The following is a 19,604-nucleotide window of genomic DNA, read 5'->3' as shown; positions in this document are numbered from 1 at the left end:
ACATACTCTGTCTCCCATTGTCTCAGATTCTGAGCACACTACAGCATGCAACACATATATAATGAAAGATACCATGCAATTACAACAAAAAAGAAAGGGGAAGCCCAAACCTCTTTCCCACTCTAGTGTTTTTAAACTGTTGCTCTGTATGTTGTACTTGGATTTTTACGAGTGTTTTGAAAGGCAGTGGCTTTGAGTTTACATAATAACATTGTCCACAAAACTATCCAGAAAAAGCATATTAATATGACCAATAGATTTCCATTGAATTAAGCTGTAAGAAATATTTTTTTTCATTTTCATTGTGTCACTTGCCTCTACATTACTTATTAAAATTACCAGAGATTTTTTTGGAGGTGCTTCTATTGGATCAAAGGTTAGAGGAAAGAATACAAAATTGCCTCTGTATCTCTAATTCCTCACAGATTTTGTTACAATGGAGCAAAAATTACAAGTTTATTCTAGTAATTTTGTCTCTGGAAATACTGCAGAGGCTAGCTGGAGCTATACCATTAATAACTTTTAATGCCTTGGTTTCTGTAATCTGATTGTCTGTAAAATGTTCATATATTTTAAATGCAGTCATGATTTTACTTTTAAAATATGTGATAATTCACAGTTTTATCTTTTAAAAACCTGCTATGCCTAAATTAACCCTAGTCAAGTAAATGGAGCCTGAATCAGAGAATGTGTTCAAGCATTGAAGGGTCAGTGTTTCCTTTTGAAGACCTGCTCTGTAAAGTGATAAGCTATCCAGACTACCATCCAGCTAACAAACTTAACTGCTGCTTTAGCATTAGGACACAGATGGATGGGAAAAAATGACCCTGACCTCCATAAGACCCACATTCTTGTGCAAGCATAGAAGCATGATAATCAGGAAATGATGGTTATTAGTTACAGAAAATGCATTATTGTGAAAACCAGGAGAAAAGTGCTCATGAGAGGAAGTGATTGGATTATAGGGGAATGAATAAATAAGACCAGGTCATTCCTACTGAGTAAATTGCTGTGATTTATAAGAGAAAAGAGTATGGTGATATCTTGCCCCATTACTGGCTAGACTCATTTCACAAACAATCTTAAATCAGTATGTGACAGTTACTCATTGGCAGAGAGTTTGTTTTTGTAAGATGTTTGTTGTAAGGCTCCTAGACTGAAGCTAATAGATCCCCAATTTCCACTCATATTTTAATTATACCAATTATCTGATGTAAACTTCTATTTCTTGGTGAACATTCTTCAGCTATGATGAAAGACAGTGAAGGGTTGTCTTGACACTACAGGCAAAGACGTTGAAAGGCATTAATACTGTGATCCTGAATACATTTATATGCAAGTGTCTAGATGTGCATCCCTTTGTGCCCCATGGTGGCTGTGCTTTTGATTCCTACATTTCTAGATCTCCACAGGGTGAGATGGTCACATACATCTTGTCTGCAGCATGCCAAACTCATCTTTAATACTTCTTCCAAAAAGCTACATTTTCAGTGAGGTTCCCAAAAGCTGGTGCAGCTTAAGTTAGGTGTATGTCCAGTTTCCATAAATATGGCCAGCTCACTCAGACCAGGGTACATACAGCAAAACATTTCAAAGCATATAACAATCTGGAATGATTTTAACCCATTTTGAAACCATTTGCACTGAGACAGAACTTCATAACCTAGTCAGACTATACAGTTACTCCTCCATTTTTGCAGGGATCCGTTCCAGATGGCCCCTCCCCCCGAAAACAGAAATTCACAGATATTCAAGCTCCATAGGCTTGAATGGCAGCACGTGGTCCTGGGTGCATGGGGGTGCATGCTGTGAACATGTGCCCCATTATGTTCCTTCTCCATTTGCTGCTTGCACATAAGCAATGGCACAAATTCCAAGGCTGCACAAATAGAGGGGCAATGGTAATTCATATTCTCCTAAACCCCTTGGAAGATCTCATTGCTCAGACAGGTGTACATAAGACAAGATAAATCTTCAAGCCTAAGGTCCTCAGCCCAAAAGAAAGGGCTTTAACTGTCATGACATGTACCTTGGACATCACTGGGGAATGATTTCTCCCTGTTGCATTATTTTCCTTGGTGAGAGGATGAGTGTATTGGCAGGCTATGCATTAGAATTGGTTCATGTAGATAGGTTTGCCTTAGGGCCACTATAAGTCAGAAATGACTTGAATGCTCACAACAACAAACAACAAAGTTTCTGTAAAGTGTTCCTGCTAGCAATGTAGCCACAGCATATTGTACTAGGTGCGACTTCTACATAGACTTCAAGGGCAGCCTCACAAAGAGTACATTGGAAGTCATTAGGAAATTATCATTTCATGACAACTGCATATATTAATCTAATTATTTGTAGACATTATATGAATTATTCATATATACTATTTAAAATAATAATAATAATAATAATTATTATTATTATTATTTATATCTCGCCCCTCTATGAAATGCTGCAATCTGGGCGGCTTACAACATTAAAATATACATTCCCAAACTATCATTCCCACCCCCCTTAAAATACAATTAAACAGATTAAAATTAAAACATACTTAATATTCACAAACAACAATAAACAGAAGTTGGATTTCTTTTCATTTGGTGGCCGGGAAGTTTTTCAGGGAAGGCCTGCCAGAAGAGATCCATCTCAACAGCTTTCTTGAAGCTGTTTAGAGTGGTAATATGACAGATCTCTTCTGGCAGGCGATAATCTGGAAGCAATAGCTGAAAAGGTTCTCTGGGCAGTCGTAGACATAGAATATAGAGTATATTAAAAACCTGGAATATTAAGGAAACAAACTCTTCCTTCAGTGTCCATCTCTTCCTCATTAATGATGCAAAAAAGCTTAAAAGAAAACTATGTTTTTCACAATAATGCTCAAGGGAGGGGGGGAAGGACATGCCATTTTCCTATTTTGTAAAATACAGAACACACTGACTATTAAAAGAGAAGTATCCACCAAGGAAAATATGAAGTTAATCCAGCCCTCAAGGGCAACAATCTATTATTGTTGCAGAAATAACTTCTCAGATGTTATATCAGTTACTTCACCATTGTTATCACTACCTGTGCCCAGTTTTTATAATTATTGTGGAGATTTATAATTATTGTGAACGCTTAGCGTCCGCACATCGCAGCACCATTATGATGTCACAAGTGTGCCATTGGTGCACTGCGGCATCATAATGGTGCCGCAAGAAGAACCCACTTTTTGTGGGTTCTTTTTGTTCCATGGGAAAGTCCCTCGGTCTGGAAGCTGTGGCTTCCCCATGGAGCAAAATCAGGCACCGGGAGACTGCCCTTTTTGGGCGCTCTGTACCGGGCCATATTGCTCAAAGTGGTGGTCCTTGAATCAGTGCTGGTTTGCACTGCTGGTGAACTACTGGTCCCAGGTGAATATCCAGGAAAGAAACAGTTGTAGAAATGGGTACAAACATGGTGCCAGTCCATGACACATTGGGAAAAGGAAAAAGCTAGGACCAGCAGTTTGCTCCCTCCAATGTGCTGGGAACTGGCACCAATGAGGGAAAATATGCACTCGTATACCAATATGTCCTGCCCTACCATTAGAGCATGACAATTGCCTGAGGTAGCCAAATATAGATGTCATGAAAGGACAGGAAATTGTTAGTTATTTACTTTGTTAATATTGTATTTTTACTGCCAGAGATGACAGAGGTGTTTGTGGTATCTTCTGTCGCATGTACCAAAATAACTTGCTTGTTATTTGCAACTTAATATGGGATAGGCACCAAAATGGCTTGGGCTGTCTCTGTATATAATCTATTTTCATGCACTCAGTTCCTATGGTTTTAGTCACAATTAAAATCAACACATACAGTAACAGAGTATATACATATTAAAATTCCTATACTGTTGGCTTTTCCATACATATGCCTGGAGCCAGACAGTAAGTACTGTTAGAACAGGAGGAAAATGTGATAATTGCTTTTTCTTCGTGGAATCCTCAAAATGAAATATTTCTTTTTCTGATATTTTTTTTCTTTGCAGCTCCAGATGCTCCTCCAGAAAATGTAACTGCAGTAGTTACATCTCCTTACAGTATTAATATTAGTTGGAATGAGCCTCTCATCCTAACTGGACCAACATTCTACCTCATTGACATTACCTCAGTAAGTCATTTTAGCTTCTGATTCTTTGAGTCTCAACTCAGTAGTCAGTAATTGATTCTAAGGATCTGCTTTAGTTGTGACTAACCAGTAGGACTCCAGCTGTACAAATATATGTTATAGCAACAGTGCTTGATTTCCAGTGAGAGAAACTTTGAAGGAAACAGTTACCTAGCCATCACTATTGATTATTTCCATCAAATCAGCTTTCACTTATAGCAGTCCTATGAATGAGAGCCTTCCAGGACACCCGGTCATCTACTTAAAGTAGCAGCAATCTAAGCTAGTTTTTAGTTATTTGTGAGAAGATTGTGTGTGGTTTAAATAAGAACAGTGTCAAAAATTCTGGTGATACCTTTGTGCATGTCAAGAGGAGGGTTTACTCTGTAGAATTAGGGACTCAACAGACCACTCATTTGGAGGACCTGCAGCCTCCCCTTTCCTTGCTGGATCAGGGCTATGGCACTACATGCTCCAGCCCCAATGTGGCCTTTCTGTGGAGCAAAAAGAAGCTGCAAAAAGCAGCTCCTTTTTGCAGTGCAGAAAGGGCACCTTAGTCGCTGCAGCACTGGCTTTTTGTCACTTCTTCAGTACAGTGCGTGTAAACACTGCACCAAAGATGCGGTGGGATTCTACCCACTGGTCAAGTGGGTGGCCTGGGGTGTGGAGTTGGGGTAGCCAGCATGTGGTCGCCACACCCCCACTCTGTCCACTCTGCTCCCATGCCAGCTCTTTATGCCGGTTTGTAGAGGGCCTTACTTTCTCTGTATAATAATTCAAAGGCTTTTTAAAAAATCATTGTCACTTCATATATTCCTGTTGTTTTAGATTTACATAGCACCACTAGAAAAATTATCCATCTGTTGTGACGTAGTGAATCTTATTGTCTTGAACTGTTCGAACTTGAAAGACCGAGGGACTTAAAGGACTCAATATATGTTTTGATTATGATGATGTCAGTGGATGATGATGCAAGTTTAAATTTTGTATTAAGGTAGTTTTCATCCCTTGGGGAAGGTGATATAAAGTATAATAAATGAGTGATATCATGATGAACAACTCAATCAGCAGCCTATATAAGCCAGTTTTTTCCTCACTGATTCAGACAAGACTAAGGTTGCAGTCCTATGAACATTTACTGGGGAATAATTGAGCTCTCGCTGATCTCAGTGAGACGTGCTTGGCAAAGATGTATTGTATTGCACTGTAATTAAATCTCAGTATTTCAGTTTAACAAATCATAGTCTTTGGAAGTTACAGGCAATACAGAGACAGAGATTAAGTATTGCCCCAACCCCCAGCAGAAGGTTTAATTTTAAAGAATAGTTTCTACATGATCAGCAGCTGCAGGTGTAAACTCTATCTAGACAGGAATATTGATGCTTAAATCCCAATAAAACTATCAGTCTGACTGTAGTGAAAATCCTGCAATAAAATGTTGTGACTCTCTTGGGAAACAGTGTACTACTATCTCAGATTCCATGCACAAACTGCATTCTACAACATTCTGTTTGGAAAATTCCAGTATTATAATAGATTTTAAAAAAAGAGAATTAAGGAAATTTGTTTTAAAAATTAGTTTCCCTTGTGATTTATTTAATGTATAGTCTGAGAGAAAGCCCTCCCTGAAGGATATGAAGTTTCTGGCAAGTTCATATAATATAATTTAAAATTAATTTAGACTACATTTAAATTAAGGCTGAAAGATAGACTGCATCTGCATTGCAGAATTAATGCAGTTTGACACAGCTTTAACTGCCATGCCTCCATGCAATGGAATTCTGGGGTTTATAATTTTGTGAGCTATTTAACCTTGTCTGTCTGAGAGCTCTGGTGCCACAACAAATTACAGTGGACCCTTGGTATCCACGGGGGATCCGTTCCGGGCCCCCTCCCCCCGGCAGATACCCAAATCTATGTATGCTGAAATATCATTGTCTTGAATGACAGCGCAGCCACGCAGCGATGCCACCGTTGGAGAGAATGGGACAAATGTCCCTGGCCCCCCTTCCTTCCTTCCTTCCTTCCATCCTTCCTTCCTTCCTTTGAATCTTCTGCCCAGCTTAGCTGTAGGGGTGGAGTTTGGCTGCAGTCAGCCGGGGCCTAGAGGCTCTGTCCCAGATGCTGGGCCTGGGGACAGGGGCTCTGAGTCTCACTCGTCGGCCCCAGCCCCAGATGACTAGGTGACAGACTCTGTCCCCAAAGCCAAGCTGGGGCAGAAGATTCAAAGGAAGGAAGGAAGGAAGGAAGGAGTTAAGGAAGGAGGGAGGGGAAGAAGGGAAGGAAGGAAGGAGGCAGGGGAGGAGGAAGGGAAGGAAGGAGGCAGGGGAGGAGGGAGAGGGACTTTTGTCCCCAATGGTGGCACAGCTGCAGCCATGTCACATTTGGGGGCAATGAGGACTTGACATCCACAGATGCTCAGATCCACTGATAAGGTGGCCTCACTGTACAAATATCAGGATTTCATAGGATGGAGCTATGACAGATAAAGTGGTGTCAAATTGCATTAATTCTGCAGTGTGACAGTAGTCATAGATTGAGGTTCCTGGGAGTAAGTTCCATTCAACTATGAGATTTCTTTTACTGAGTTCTTTTTCCTCCTGCAAGTTATCTTTTTGTGTTAGCGTTCCTTCAACTTTGATGGTCAATTGTTTATATTGAACCTTGTGGTCTCTTCCAACTCTGTGATTCTATGATTCTATGATTCTGTTTGCATGGTTTAGAGACTTCTTTCAAACTGATATAAAATATCTGTTCTTGTCAGCAGTGTGCAGAACTTTAGGTTTAGGTCAAAATGTCACTGAGCAGGTGTCTACATATCATTATCTGGATGTATTATTTGCCATTTCATATTCAAGGCAACTCCATGTTAGGAAACACACATCAAGTAAACAAGACTGTAAACGTGATTCTTACATTTGCAGGATAGGTATGTTTCTAGATAAATAAAATTAAATAGTCAGCCACAAATATAGTTTGGATCAAGCACCTGCTGCTTAGATGAGTTAGACTGCATTGGAGACTTTGGTTATATCTCAGTGCTGAAAATGGATGCAAATACTTGATTCATGAAGATTTGGCAACATATATTAAATTACTGTTAGCAATACAATTCCAGTGTGGTGTAGTGGTTTGAACATTGGACATCATAGGAAACCAGAAATTGTATTCTTGCTCAGCCATAGAAACCCACTGGGTCACCTTGGGCAAATCATAGTCTCTTAGCATCAGAGGAAGAAAAGGGCAAACATCTCTGAATAAAATCTACCAAGAAAACCCCAAGATAGGTTCGGCTTAAAGTTACCATAAGTCAGGAATGACTTGAAGGCACACAATAACAACCAATGTAAGAAAATGCCAGAATATTACCTAGCAAATGTAAACTATTTACATCTTTCAGATTTTGTACATAGAGACAACCATGATACTAAAGCATTACATCTTTACTCTAAAAAAAAAAGAAAGAAAAAAAAGGCTATTGAATGACATGGTTTTTGACAAAGATGATATAATATCTGACATGAAATGTAAATTATGCATTAATTATGTGTTTTTGCAGGAAGAATTTGTATTGTTCAGTTTCGTAAATGTATAAATTACTTGTATATAATCCAGGTCCAAAGAACTGTTTATTTAAAAATTATAGTTCCTGATGGCAGATTAGCTAAAATATGATTTACAATTCTGCAAGTATGGCTCATTGAAATTGGAGAGCGTCTCACTTATCTAACTCGTGCAAAGTATTAGAGGAAAATAATTTACAGATTTTTAAAAAGTCACTACTAGCAGCTAGGTTATATTTGTTTCATTTTTTAACAAGAATCTCAGAATATAATGAATTGCTACTTAATGGATTAACCAAAGTGTGTTTATTTTTTCTAAGGCAAAAGTTAAAGACTATGTCAGAGAAGTCAGATTATTATGAATTTATCCATGTATATCCATGTATATCTCGCTTGTGGCCATTTGTTACTTATAACAACAAACACAAGGGATTGGTATAGTGGAATTTAAAATTGAACTTGAACTGTAATGTGAAATTTGCAGGTTTTTATAAAACAAAGTATGTTGACTGGTCTAAACCATTTTGTTTTCTTACTTATCTGTGTTTAATAAATTGCATCACATTTTCTTCATTTGATGATCATAGTCCTGAATAGTAACCTGACCTGAATTTATTATTATTTGTTGTTGTCACAGTCCTTTTCTATACATAGTCCCACTTATAATTATGATCTTTTTACCGGTATGTACTTCCTCTTAACTTGGCCCACCCAGGGTGTTTCCATATGGAGTAGAGATTTCAGACTGTTCATCTCGATGCCAATAGCTCCTCTATGACTTCTGTTCTCTTAAACTGCATATACATTTGTGAATTCTTCTGTTTCCCCCTCCTTTTTGTTGTAATAGAAAGGCTGTATAATGAATGCAGTAGTCTTAATCTACTCCCTTTGGGAAGTGAACTACCAAATTGCAGCACATGTATGTAGTACAAACACTTTACAAAAATGGTCCTAGCTATGAATAGAGGTGTGGATGTGAAATATATACTGTATGTTTGTATGTGTGGTTCCTCCCCACTGGCAAATATACTTGAGTGCTGATTTAAGAAAATGAAATGCTTCATCTTTTGGTGGTCATCCTGGAAAATGGGTATCTGTTTAGCACATCAGAGTTAAGATTAACTCTCAGTGGGGATACTAAGGGACATCTGTCAAAGAAAATATATGCTTTACCTATTTTAGTGTGTTAGCAGCTGCATCTGTTACAGGACTGATCCAGTGGGAAAAGGTCTCCTAATGTAGAGAATGATAATCTTGTTTGCTATTGCACAGTTAAAAAATGGGACATGGAGATAAGGAAGTGGAGGGAATTTATACATTATTGTATTTGTTGTTTATTACATAACATGTTTTCTTTTTTTGCTTAGTTGCTGAGGCTTGCTTGTCCTTCTGGCATTTTTGTTTTGGCACAAGGAGGAGGAGGCAAGGGCATGTGGCAGTTTAGTACATGATAATGCAATGACAACAGATTTCTGAGAGTGTCTGTGTTCAGTCTAGTTTCCTTGTTGTGACATCTGGTTCATGTCATGATACTACATGGATTCTATTAGAAAAGAGTTGTGTCCTGTTCAAGCACACCAGGTCAAAATGCAGCATGGGAACATTCTTACCAATCCTTTACCAAGGAATATCAAGAAATTCCAGTTCAGATCTCCAGCAATGCAAACTGGATTTAGGTTTTAAATGTGGCAACACCATCAGCTTTCCAACTTCATGTGGCAATTTCATAATCCATACAGTGCTGCTTTATAATGCCATTTACCTTTTTTATTTAGTTAATAATGAAGCCTTTCAGTGTTCATATTCCATGATGTATCTTTAGGAGCTGCTGTATAACCAAACCACCTCCTTCATATGGTGTGTAAATAGAGTACAAAACAGTCTGCAAAATCTCTTGCAAGCAATGTTATTGTAATGCCTAGATAAATAGAGGACCCAGAATGCAGGCTCAGCTGTGACTTAACTTCTAGTAGTACAGAGGACATGAAAGAGGTTGGCATTTCACTATTACTGTTCACTGAAATAGACAGTGAGCCAATTTTTAAAATGTTTTTGAGTCCTGACATCCTTTCACATGATGGTTTGAATAGAGTGAGCTGGTGAGATTTTAAGCACCCATGTGCACTACTGATCCTCTGAAGTCTCTTCAGAGTCCATTAAAGGAGTGTCCAAAGAAATCCATAATCGCCACAAACATAAGCCAAGGAAGATTTATTGCACTGTGGCTGAAATAAAGAGCATGATAATGTCATTATGCATGATGTCTTTTATTTTCTGCACAGGTAGGAGATAATCCAGTTTTGCTAACCTAGTTTATTCACTGTCATAATACTGATGGTACCATACATCTATTTCCATAAAAGTTACTCCCTCCCCTGCCATTTTGTTGTTTTGTACAGGTGGATACAGATGACTATAAAGCTTCATTTGTCAAAACAAATGATGAGGAAAAAACTCTTGCTGTTTCCGGTTTAAGGGCATTTACAAGATATTCTGTAGTGGTCACTGCGTTTACAGGAGATATACATTCTGCACACACTGAAGGCAAACTTAGCACTGCAGTTATTGTTTCCACATCTGAAGCAGGTAAAACCTTGTTATTGTTATGTGCTGACAAGTCAGCTCCGACTTCTAGCAACCCAATGATAGGATTTTCTTAGCAATATTTATTCAGAGGAGGTTTGCCATTGCCTTGCTGTAAAGCTGAGAGTGTGTGACTTGGCCAGGGTCATCTAGTGGGTTTTCATGGCTGGAATCATGGATTTTGAACCCTGTTTTCCAGAGTGCTGGTCCAGCATTCAAAATATTATACCACACTGGCTCTCTTTTAAATCTTATTCATTTCTTTTAAGATGCCTTCTGAGGCATGGCTCTGAAAATCACAAGGTAGGTTACAACTGTTATCTTGAATACATTAAAACAGAATAAAGTTAAAAAGTTAAAACGGTTATCAATACATTTGTAAAATATAAGTGGAAACAACCCATTATATTTATATATATCTTAAATGGCCAAGCAAATTTGCACAGAAATCTAGTACTAGTAAACTTATTAGCTTAATTAATGTTCTTTCTGTTGCTTCTGTCTTTTAAAAAAAGAAATGTAAGTTTAAAACTTTTTTTAAAATAAAAAGCTTAAAATAATGAGCTTGTACTCTCATTCTTCTCAGCCATAATAACTCTAAAATAAACCTCAGTGAATAGAAGGACTACTAGCTATTGTACCAACATGCTGCTGCTTTTCTCCGTCATGGAAAAACATAGACTGGAATAGCTGCCCCTTTTAAAGACTCCACAAATAAAAATGCTTCTACCAGACTGTGTTAAACAGGGATGGAATTCCCTGTTAACTTCATTATTGGAGGAAGCAAAAAGCAATTTTAGCAATTTTCTTCATGCTGTGAGAAGGTCTTTGAAGACTATTTGGAGCTCTTGACTTACTCTGTGCAAAATTTGCTCTTTTTTTCTACATAGGAAACAACACTTTTAAAAAGTGCCAGTTTGCACAGATATAAATCCCAAACTGTGAAGATTCCCGAAGCCCAGAAGTTCCTCTTAAGGGGGCCTCAAGACACCCACATGTTTTTCAAGCAATTTTAATTATTCTTCCCATGCAAATACTGTAGGACATTGAGGCTGTACTTACAGGAGACAAGATGGATAAGATATCCTCTATGCGGCTGTTAATGGGCACTGAAGTTGGTAGGGCTCATATATTATGTACTGGCATCAAAACATGTGAAGCAAATCTGCATACCTTTGTTCCCTTCTAGAGACTGGGGCCCATTCACATACCTTTTAACCTGTTTTGAAATAGATTCTTCCACGTGAAGTTCATATTGGGCCCGATTCTCTCACAATCCATGTTGAGGCATGCACAAGAAAAATGCCCCTTAGTGCGGGGTATTGAGATTCGGGCTAAATCCATCTTTTCGAAAAAACCCGGGTTCCACGAAATATGAACTTGCCCCCGATCATGAGCAGGCAAATTCAGGGAGGGATTAAGGTCAGAGGGCAGGCAGAGGTCAGAGCACATTCCCTCCCCTCATCGTAGGGGAGGGGGAGAGGAGGAGGAGGAGAAAGAGCCGAAGGAAAAAAGGGGAATCTGGAGGCAAGGGTGACAAGAGGCTAAAGGGGGAATCAGGGTGACTGATGGGGCTGCCAAAGGGCTGTCAGAGGGAGGGCGGGGGGATGAAGAAAGTGATGGGAGGAGGAGGGGATGAGAGCTGTGGAAGAAGGGATCCATGAAGGGCATTCTATATGGAGCAGGAGGAGAGGATGAAGGAGCCAGGGCAGCTCAGAGGGAGGGAAGTTCAGAAGGAAAGAGGAGGGGGGATTGCCAAGGGAAATTGGGCTGCGGGGCCGAGCCGGAGGAGGGATGTAGGGAAATCCAGGGTGTGAGAGGAACCTCTTTTATTTTTGACAATTTATGCGCATGATTTTTTGGGTGATATGTCTGTGTGCTTGCTTGTGCTACTTTCTTTCCTCTTGCTCCTGGATTATTTATATTATTATTATTATTAGTGTTATATGAGGATGCTACAGTCAGAATGCCTGCGCTGTATTTCCCTTTTATTCCCAATTGATTCCATGGGTCAGTTGGAACTGACAGGTCACTCTCTCTCAGCCTCAGTGGAAGGCAATGCAAAGCTCCTCTGAAGAGAATGTAGCAGCAGGAAAGGGGTCAGTTCAGGTCAGGTCACAAAGGCAGGGCACGAACGGAGCTCGCACCAGGCACCTTCCCCCCTTTTTTATTTTTTTTAAAAATTATTTTTGACAAAATATGCGCATGTTTTTTTCTTGAGGCAGATATATATATAGATAGAACGTGGCTTGCAGCTTGTTCCCTTCCCTTTCATTTGCTGGCTTCCAGCAAAGGGGAAATGTTGCAAAGGGCAAGACTTTCAAATGAATGCAACAATTCGAATGTTACATTTGTTGCCCTTGTCAATTTGGCAAATTGGCAAAATGTTACATGCTTTTGCTACTGTCTCTAAGGGATTCAGGGGTAGCTCTGAATTGCTTTTAAAAGCAAAAAAGATGCATGGCAATCACATCCTTTTCTGGCATTTCCGAGTGATGAATTTATTTATTATTATTATTATTATTATTATTATTATTATTATACATGTGTAGAGGCATTCTGGGGTGGCAAGGAGGGGGGGATACAGGATGCATTAGCTTGCACTTGGGGGTTGAAAATGGGGCCAAGGGCAGATCATAACCTACCACTGACCCAAATGCCCACAACACACACACATACACACAAAAGAGGTTTTTAAATTTGACAAAATGTGCCTGGCTCTTTAAAAAAAAAGGGGGGGGAAGCACATTCCGATGCCCCAATGAGTGCTGCAACGTCACCTATGATGATCGCTTATTGAAACAGCGGCCTTCATGTTAAACCCGATTTCTGAAGAAGGCATTTGGGTTAAAATGCCCCTCATTTTGTAGGGGCACTCGCTTATGAGAGTCGGGAGCCCCCCCCCTCTGAATCTGCCCAGTTCCTTCAGGAGCAAAACCACCAGTGGGAATGGGGCCTGGAACTTCTAACTGCACTAAAGTGAGAGGTTAATGTTTATTTTATCACAAACTGTACAAGTCTGTGAAATGGATGTGCCAGTTCTAATTGCTTTTTTAAAATATGAGCGCCTCCTATGAAGTCAGACTATTTGCTCACCTTGTCCTTCATTACCCATTTCATGGAGTGTTGTCTACTCTGACTAGCAGAAGCTTTCCAGCAGTTTCAACAAACATCTTCCTCCTCATAATTCTTACTGGAAATGCCAGGGGAACTTCTACACATTTGTGTGATCTGCTATGGCCCCTTCCTAGCATGGGTGGTATAAACACATCATAGTAGTGTTTTGATTTATCACAGTATTTTGGGAAAGTAAGACTTTTTTGTGTAACTTTTTAGAAAGTGGCTGCAGAGTAGCATTTTTATTATTTACAGAGAGATAGAGTGCCTGGCCATTTGATCTTTTTTTTTAAACAGAAAGCTACAAAGAACAATTACATAATGGAGAATTCAAATCGACATCTAAATTTAAATCTTGTCTCAGATAGAAGTGTGATTGATTAATTAAAGTTGAATAAATAATATTATTGTAAATTCTTTCAGTACCCAGAGACCCACTTAACAATGTAACATTTCAGAAGATACCCAATGAAGTAACAAAATTTCAGGTGACATTTATACCACCATCTGAACTCAGTGGTATATTCAAGTATATCAAGCAATGGCTACAAGAAGATGACCCAACTATCTTCCAAATCTATAATTTAACTGTTATCGGACCGAACAAACAAGTCAGTTACTGCCTGATAGAGGGACTAAAAGGAGGTATACATATATATCAGTGTAAGTTGAACAATATGTCTCTTTCCTTATGTTAATTAGTAGCTGGAAATACTGTATGAAGATTCTGATGCAGTGGAGATGCTAGCATCAAGTACAACATATTTCAAGTTGCTGTGCTCCACTACATGCTTGTTTGGGCAGCCAATTTCAAAATATGATGCCAATTTTTTTTTATTTTTTTATTTGTTACATTTATATTCTAACCTTTCTCTATGGCTAGCAATTTGTCTCTGGATTCAGTTCAGAATGATAGTTTAACTTTAACCTTTAATGGCTTGAAGATGAGTTGCTGAATAGGCTAAGGTAATAAGCAGAGGCCCTTCTCCAGAGCCTTGGTCAAATGAGGTGAGGTCGGTAGCTACAAGGGAGGGACATCCTTTTCAGTGGTGACACTCGTTTGTGAAATAGTAGTTTATGCTATTTAATCTTGAACTATTTTAGCTATTTTGATGTTCAATATTTAATAAACTGCCTGGAATATTGGTCTTTGTCAGTCTAATAGTAAAATTAATAAGAACAAATCTTGATGAAATCTCTAGTAAGGTCAAGCCAAATGTAATAGTAAGCTAGAGAGCTTCTCTGCTGTTAGTTAGTTCATTATTAATTAACGTACACCTTGTAATATACAAGTTATACTTTATCTCTTCAATTACCTTAATTTTGCAACAAAAAAAAATAGAAGGGAGAGTGGACAAAAAGCATGTACCTTGAGTTGGGCATAGAAATATGTCCCCATTGATTTAAATGAATCCTGCTGATTGACTGAGGGGGTTGATGTGCTTGGGATCAAGGTCTTACTTTAGGAGTGTAAACTCTAAATATATATAGACTAATGAAACCTAGTAAATCATCCCAGTAAAGTATTGTATGCTTAAGTTTAACGATCAAGTGTGATCAAATGTTTTATTTATATTTAGGTTATGCACTCAATGGTGCTGGTGCAGGGCCAAAGATCCAACTTAAAATCACAACAGACATGAAAGGTAAAGACCATAGAGTGATTTCAGAGTTTTTAATAATAAACCATAATACCTATTGAAATATAATTAAACTCAGCTCCATTTGCTTTCTCATAATTTAGGAAAGCGATATTCTAGCATACTTAAATATGATGTTTCCATTTCCCAGTCTATCTTCTGTTGTATTGTAGTTCAGCTACTAAGCTAAAAATGTTAACCTCTGAAAGAGCAACAATAAGTTAGTTGATTAGCTGATTAGTCAGCTGCACTAAGGCTGAAATCTAGTGGGGACTTATTTTCCAAAGCTGTCATCATCATGATGTTGGAATGTATTTTAATCTGTTCTGGCAATAACATAATACACTAGCAAGTATGTGTTGGTGTGAAATACATTTCACAGCTTATTTGTAATACTTAGGGCAGAGCTGTCTACTCCCACCACAATTTGAATAATTTAATGGGCCATTACCCACAATGCCCCATCCTAGAAAAATGGAAGAAAGCACTTGGATAGTAATGCTGATGGGTGCTAGTATGTCAGTGCTGATATATCTGTTGTGGTGTTCAAGGCTCATGGAGCTTGGCTATTAGAATAATATTATGGTATTTCATGCAGAAACAAATGTACTTCCTTGAAAACTAACTGGAAAAGAATTGCAATAGCTGGATTTAACAGAGCAGCATTGCACCATTTATTTATCTCAACAGAACCACCAAGGCCTAGTAAGAAGCCAATGCCAGTATATGATACTAGTGGAACATTACTTGTGACTTCTACAACAATTAACTATCCGTATGCCAGTTTGTTACTTAGTGATGATCTGGACCCATCAAGAAAATACAAATTCTAGTTGCAGAAGTAGGAGGTATGGAAATATTTTTTTGTTAAATTAAACTATCATTTTCATTTCTTTTGACTTCTGCTTTTTATTCTTTTTGAGCCTTACATATTTGATTGTGCACATACTTTTTTAACTGCCAGCTGCAGTACAAATTTAAGCAGTAAAGAGTCTTAATGACTGCAACAGACTAACACAACAGCTCCTCTGGAAAGCACTAATTTAAAAGTGTATGAAGCTCAGGAGCCAATAAGGCCTCCTCTAAGTCTTCTATAAATATTCTAGTGGAAGCCACTATGAGGACAGCACCCTAAATGGTAAGCCTACAGGGTTTTAAAGTTGTTAAATAAGTAAATAAAATACCATCCAATTTATTTTGATTTCTACTTTTATTCTCTCAAATTCCTTACATACTTGGACTCCCCTTTAATTAGCTTTACATTGCCAAACTTTTTTTCAGTCTTACATTAAAGCATTATTTCTTGAATTGTGTATTTTCACACAATTCTGCACATATTCTTTCACAAATGATATTTCCTGCTCTCATATCATATGTGAACTCATGCATATTTCTGTATAAATTTGTTCAGTGGAATATGTTCATATATTGTTTGACTATTCAGTTTTATTTGTATGAGACTATGGTTGGGTACAACCGCCCGCTTTGCAGCGCTTCCCCCGCCGCGCCATTCATTTGCTCCGCGCGCGTAGCCGCAGCAGCCAAACCGCGCGACTCTCCCACGCGGAGCAAAAAGAAGCTCCATTTCGGAGCTTCTTTCTGCAGTGCCTCTATGACGTCGCGAGGGCCGCAGGCGCATTCGTGACGTCATAGGTGCGCGCCGACACGTCTGGACGCTCTTCGTCCAGTACGTAAAGATGGCGGGCGCCCATGTGGAAGGGGCGTCGCCATCTTGTACATACTGTATACGTACTAGGGATAGGGGGGTGCGGAAGCACCGCCCCTTCCTAACCCTAGTACGTATACAGTACGTACTATATGGCGGTGTGTATCCGCCCTAGCCTCAAACAGATGGGGCAAAAAGAGTGGCCAGAGGCTGGTCCACTGTGATCATCATGAGACCGTGGTGACAGCATGCACCTGACCTGATCCAGATGCCACCACAGTGGCCAGCCTTTTTCTGGCCAGATACGCTCTCCACAAGTCTTCTGTCCACTATGGCATTGTGCATTGTCTAAGCACCATGCCCCCAGAGCGGCCAGAAAGCTGTATTTACTGCCTGTCTGTTTGGTGCCAATAATCCATCTTTTTTCTTTTTTAGTTCAGCATGATGGCAATGTAACCAAGTGGTATGTGCCTACTCAAGAAGCCAAGGCCCTATTTTGTTAATGAGGGTTTTCCAAACCCTCCATGCATTGAAGGAAATGAAGGGCTGCCCAGCAGGAAGATGTATATGTAATGGGGCTGACAGTACATGTATGTACCAGGAAGTGAAGAAAAAATTTGTAATGGTCCTCTAAGCCCAGAAAGCAGTACTTGTAAGTGTTTGACTTATGCGTTCTATCTCTATAGTAAATAAATTAGTAATGTGTTTGAGTTATGTGTGTGTATGGGTCCATCTCTTAAGGCTCATTTAAGAAAAGACTAAAAATATTATCTTAAGTTTGACAAAACTGGTGGGGAGGGATCAGATCGGTCCCTCCTTATTTATTTATTTGATATTTAGATCCTGCCCTATATCTCAAGATTTCAGGGTGGCATACAAAATCCAATTTAAAATAATAAAATACATAATGATGATTTTAAATGACAAAATGAAATTGTTTATAATTTAAAACCAAAACAATTTAAAACCAACTTAAACAATTTAAAAGAATTGACCATAGCACAGCCAGTGCAATTGCCTTAAAACCAGTGGGGTTTTGTATGGTATTCCTTCAGCAGCCTAACTGCTGCATTTTGCACTAGCTGCAGTTTCTAATCACCGTTAAAGGCAGTCCCACTTAGCGTGCATTGCAACTCCACTTAGAATGCAGTACATGGATTACTCTGACTGAGCTATTCGTCCAGGAAGGGTCATAAATACTTCATGGTGTCACGGATGTGTGGGACTGCACCTGATGACACCCCAGAAGGGGGGGGTGACACCCAGTCAGCCTCCTCTCCCCACAGGGCTCCTTGGCCCATGTGAGTGCTGCTTTGGGCCTTGGGGGTTGTCTCCAGGCCTCATGGTCGTGGTCTCCTGCCCAGGCGGCCAGTGACCGGCATTCTGCAGCTGTGTGCCTTTCTCCCCTCACAGAGTGCTTCACCCAGCCCACAGGCGGTTTCCTGGCCCGAAGTTCCACTGGAATCCCCACTAGAAGTATCTGCCCTCCAGTAGTCCCTCCCCTGCACCGGTGAATGTGGTGGGATCCCCACTGAATTTTGTTGGACAATTTGAAGGGATCCAAGCGCTCTGTGCAATGGAGCCATCTGGGGTCTCAGCAGCAAGGATGGATCTAAGAGTTTTCCCAAGCTATGCATTTATAGTTGTTTCTGCACCATCCAGTGTTTCCCATTTGCATCTCGACAGAATCCGTCCAGAATTACGCCATGATCAGTTGTGTCAAAGGCACTGAGAGGATCCAGGAAACTCATACGTCATTCTCTTTCATTTGGACTAGATCAAGGCAACAAGGTGACTCAGTAGTGGCCTAGAATCAAATTGAAAGGGTCCAGACAATCTGTTTCCTCCAAGAATGCCTGAAGCTTCCAAGCCCCCACACTTTCACAGCAACCTTGGACACAAGGAATTTTAGTGATAGCTAGTAGTAACGTATTTATTGTTTTATTGAGCTTAATTAGGACTTGCAATGCTTTTTAAATCCTGTGATTGTTTATAGTTGTTTATAACTATATAGAATAAACAAATAATAAGAAGGCCAATAGACACGCCGTAGGCTATTTTAGTCTAAGCTATTTTGTTATACCTGATTGCTCCTGATTGATCAGTAAATCTTCCAGCCAATTAAGTGAGGCCCATACAATGGTGTAATCCCTATTATAAATAATGTTACAATCACAACACTTACTTCCAGACTATGTAGTGCTGGTGTGGGGAATCCCAGGCAGCTTCCATCCCATCCAGCACGCCCAGTGCATGATGTGGAGGCTTATCACTGTGTACTACCTTTGCACAACTGCAATAGCAACAGATTCCACCAGCATTGCTGTCCTCTGCTGATGTGAGGCAATTTAGACCCTTTGATTGGGTTTTCATCACTTTGACCACATTAATCTCTTTCTTAAATCCCCTTGCATACCCGACCGACATGCTTCACAATGCTTCTATTCCAGCTCCTCAAAAATTCACTTTCTGTAGATTGCCATTTTTTGTGATACTTGTGATTGAAGTAAGGTCCATGTAGATCTAGGTCCTATTGCCCTGTTCCTTTGAACAGTCACAATCAGATCTTAAATTCAAGTCTGGTAAGAGACTTGCACACCAGAATGTTTTCTAAGCTATGTTTTGACCTGTAAACCAAACTGCCTGTATTCTCTGCTCAAGCAAGAATAATATCACTTGCTCATAAATGTGGGTGATTCCTAAATCACTTATTTCATTTTTCCTGGTTCTTCTTCTTCTAGCTAAAGTATGGATTCTTTGTTTATCCTCTCCAGTCTGGTCCACTATGTGCTTGTTCCTTAATTTCTATCCTTTCTTTTCAGATTTAAATTCAGAGCTACAATATCAAAGGCAGTTTTACAGATTCAGACTATCTGACCCCATCAAAACTTTAGGTAAAGATGCTGTT

At 39.4% G+C, this 19,604-nt stretch overlaps 1 protein-coding gene across 1 annotated transcript in view; it reads left to right on the top strand.

The window, feature by feature from the left end:
• PTPRQ (protein tyrosine phosphatase receptor type Q) overlaps window positions 1-19,604 on the top strand; it is a 126,862-nt gene that overhangs the window by 73,682 nt on the left and 33,576 nt on the right. The window contains 13 exon segments of the mRNA XM_042467980.1: window positions 4,009-4,130; window positions 10,090-10,276; window positions 13,814-14,053; window positions 14,971-15,036; window positions 15,721-15,797; window positions 15,799-15,830; window positions 15,832-15,878; window positions 17,132-17,162; window positions 17,164-17,324; window positions 17,327-17,348; window positions 19,519-19,532; window positions 19,535-19,567; window positions 19,570-19,590. Of these exon segments, the coding sequence (XP_042323914.1) occupies window positions 4,009-4,130; window positions 10,090-10,276; window positions 13,814-14,053; window positions 14,971-15,036; window positions 15,721-15,797; window positions 15,799-15,830; window positions 15,832-15,878; window positions 17,132-17,162; window positions 17,164-17,324; window positions 17,327-17,348; window positions 19,519-19,532; window positions 19,535-19,567; window positions 19,570-19,590 (1,053 nt within the window).

Source organism: Sceloporus undulatus, chromosome 5 (genome assembly GCF_019175285.1).
Source record: "Sceloporus undulatus isolate JIND9_A2432 ecotype Alabama chromosome 5, SceUnd_v1.1, whole genome shotgun sequence".
Taxonomy (NCBI): domain Eukaryota; kingdom Metazoa; phylum Chordata; class Lepidosauria; order Squamata; family Phrynosomatidae; genus Sceloporus; species Sceloporus undulatus.
This window is presented reverse-complemented; position numbering and strand designations above follow the sequence as displayed.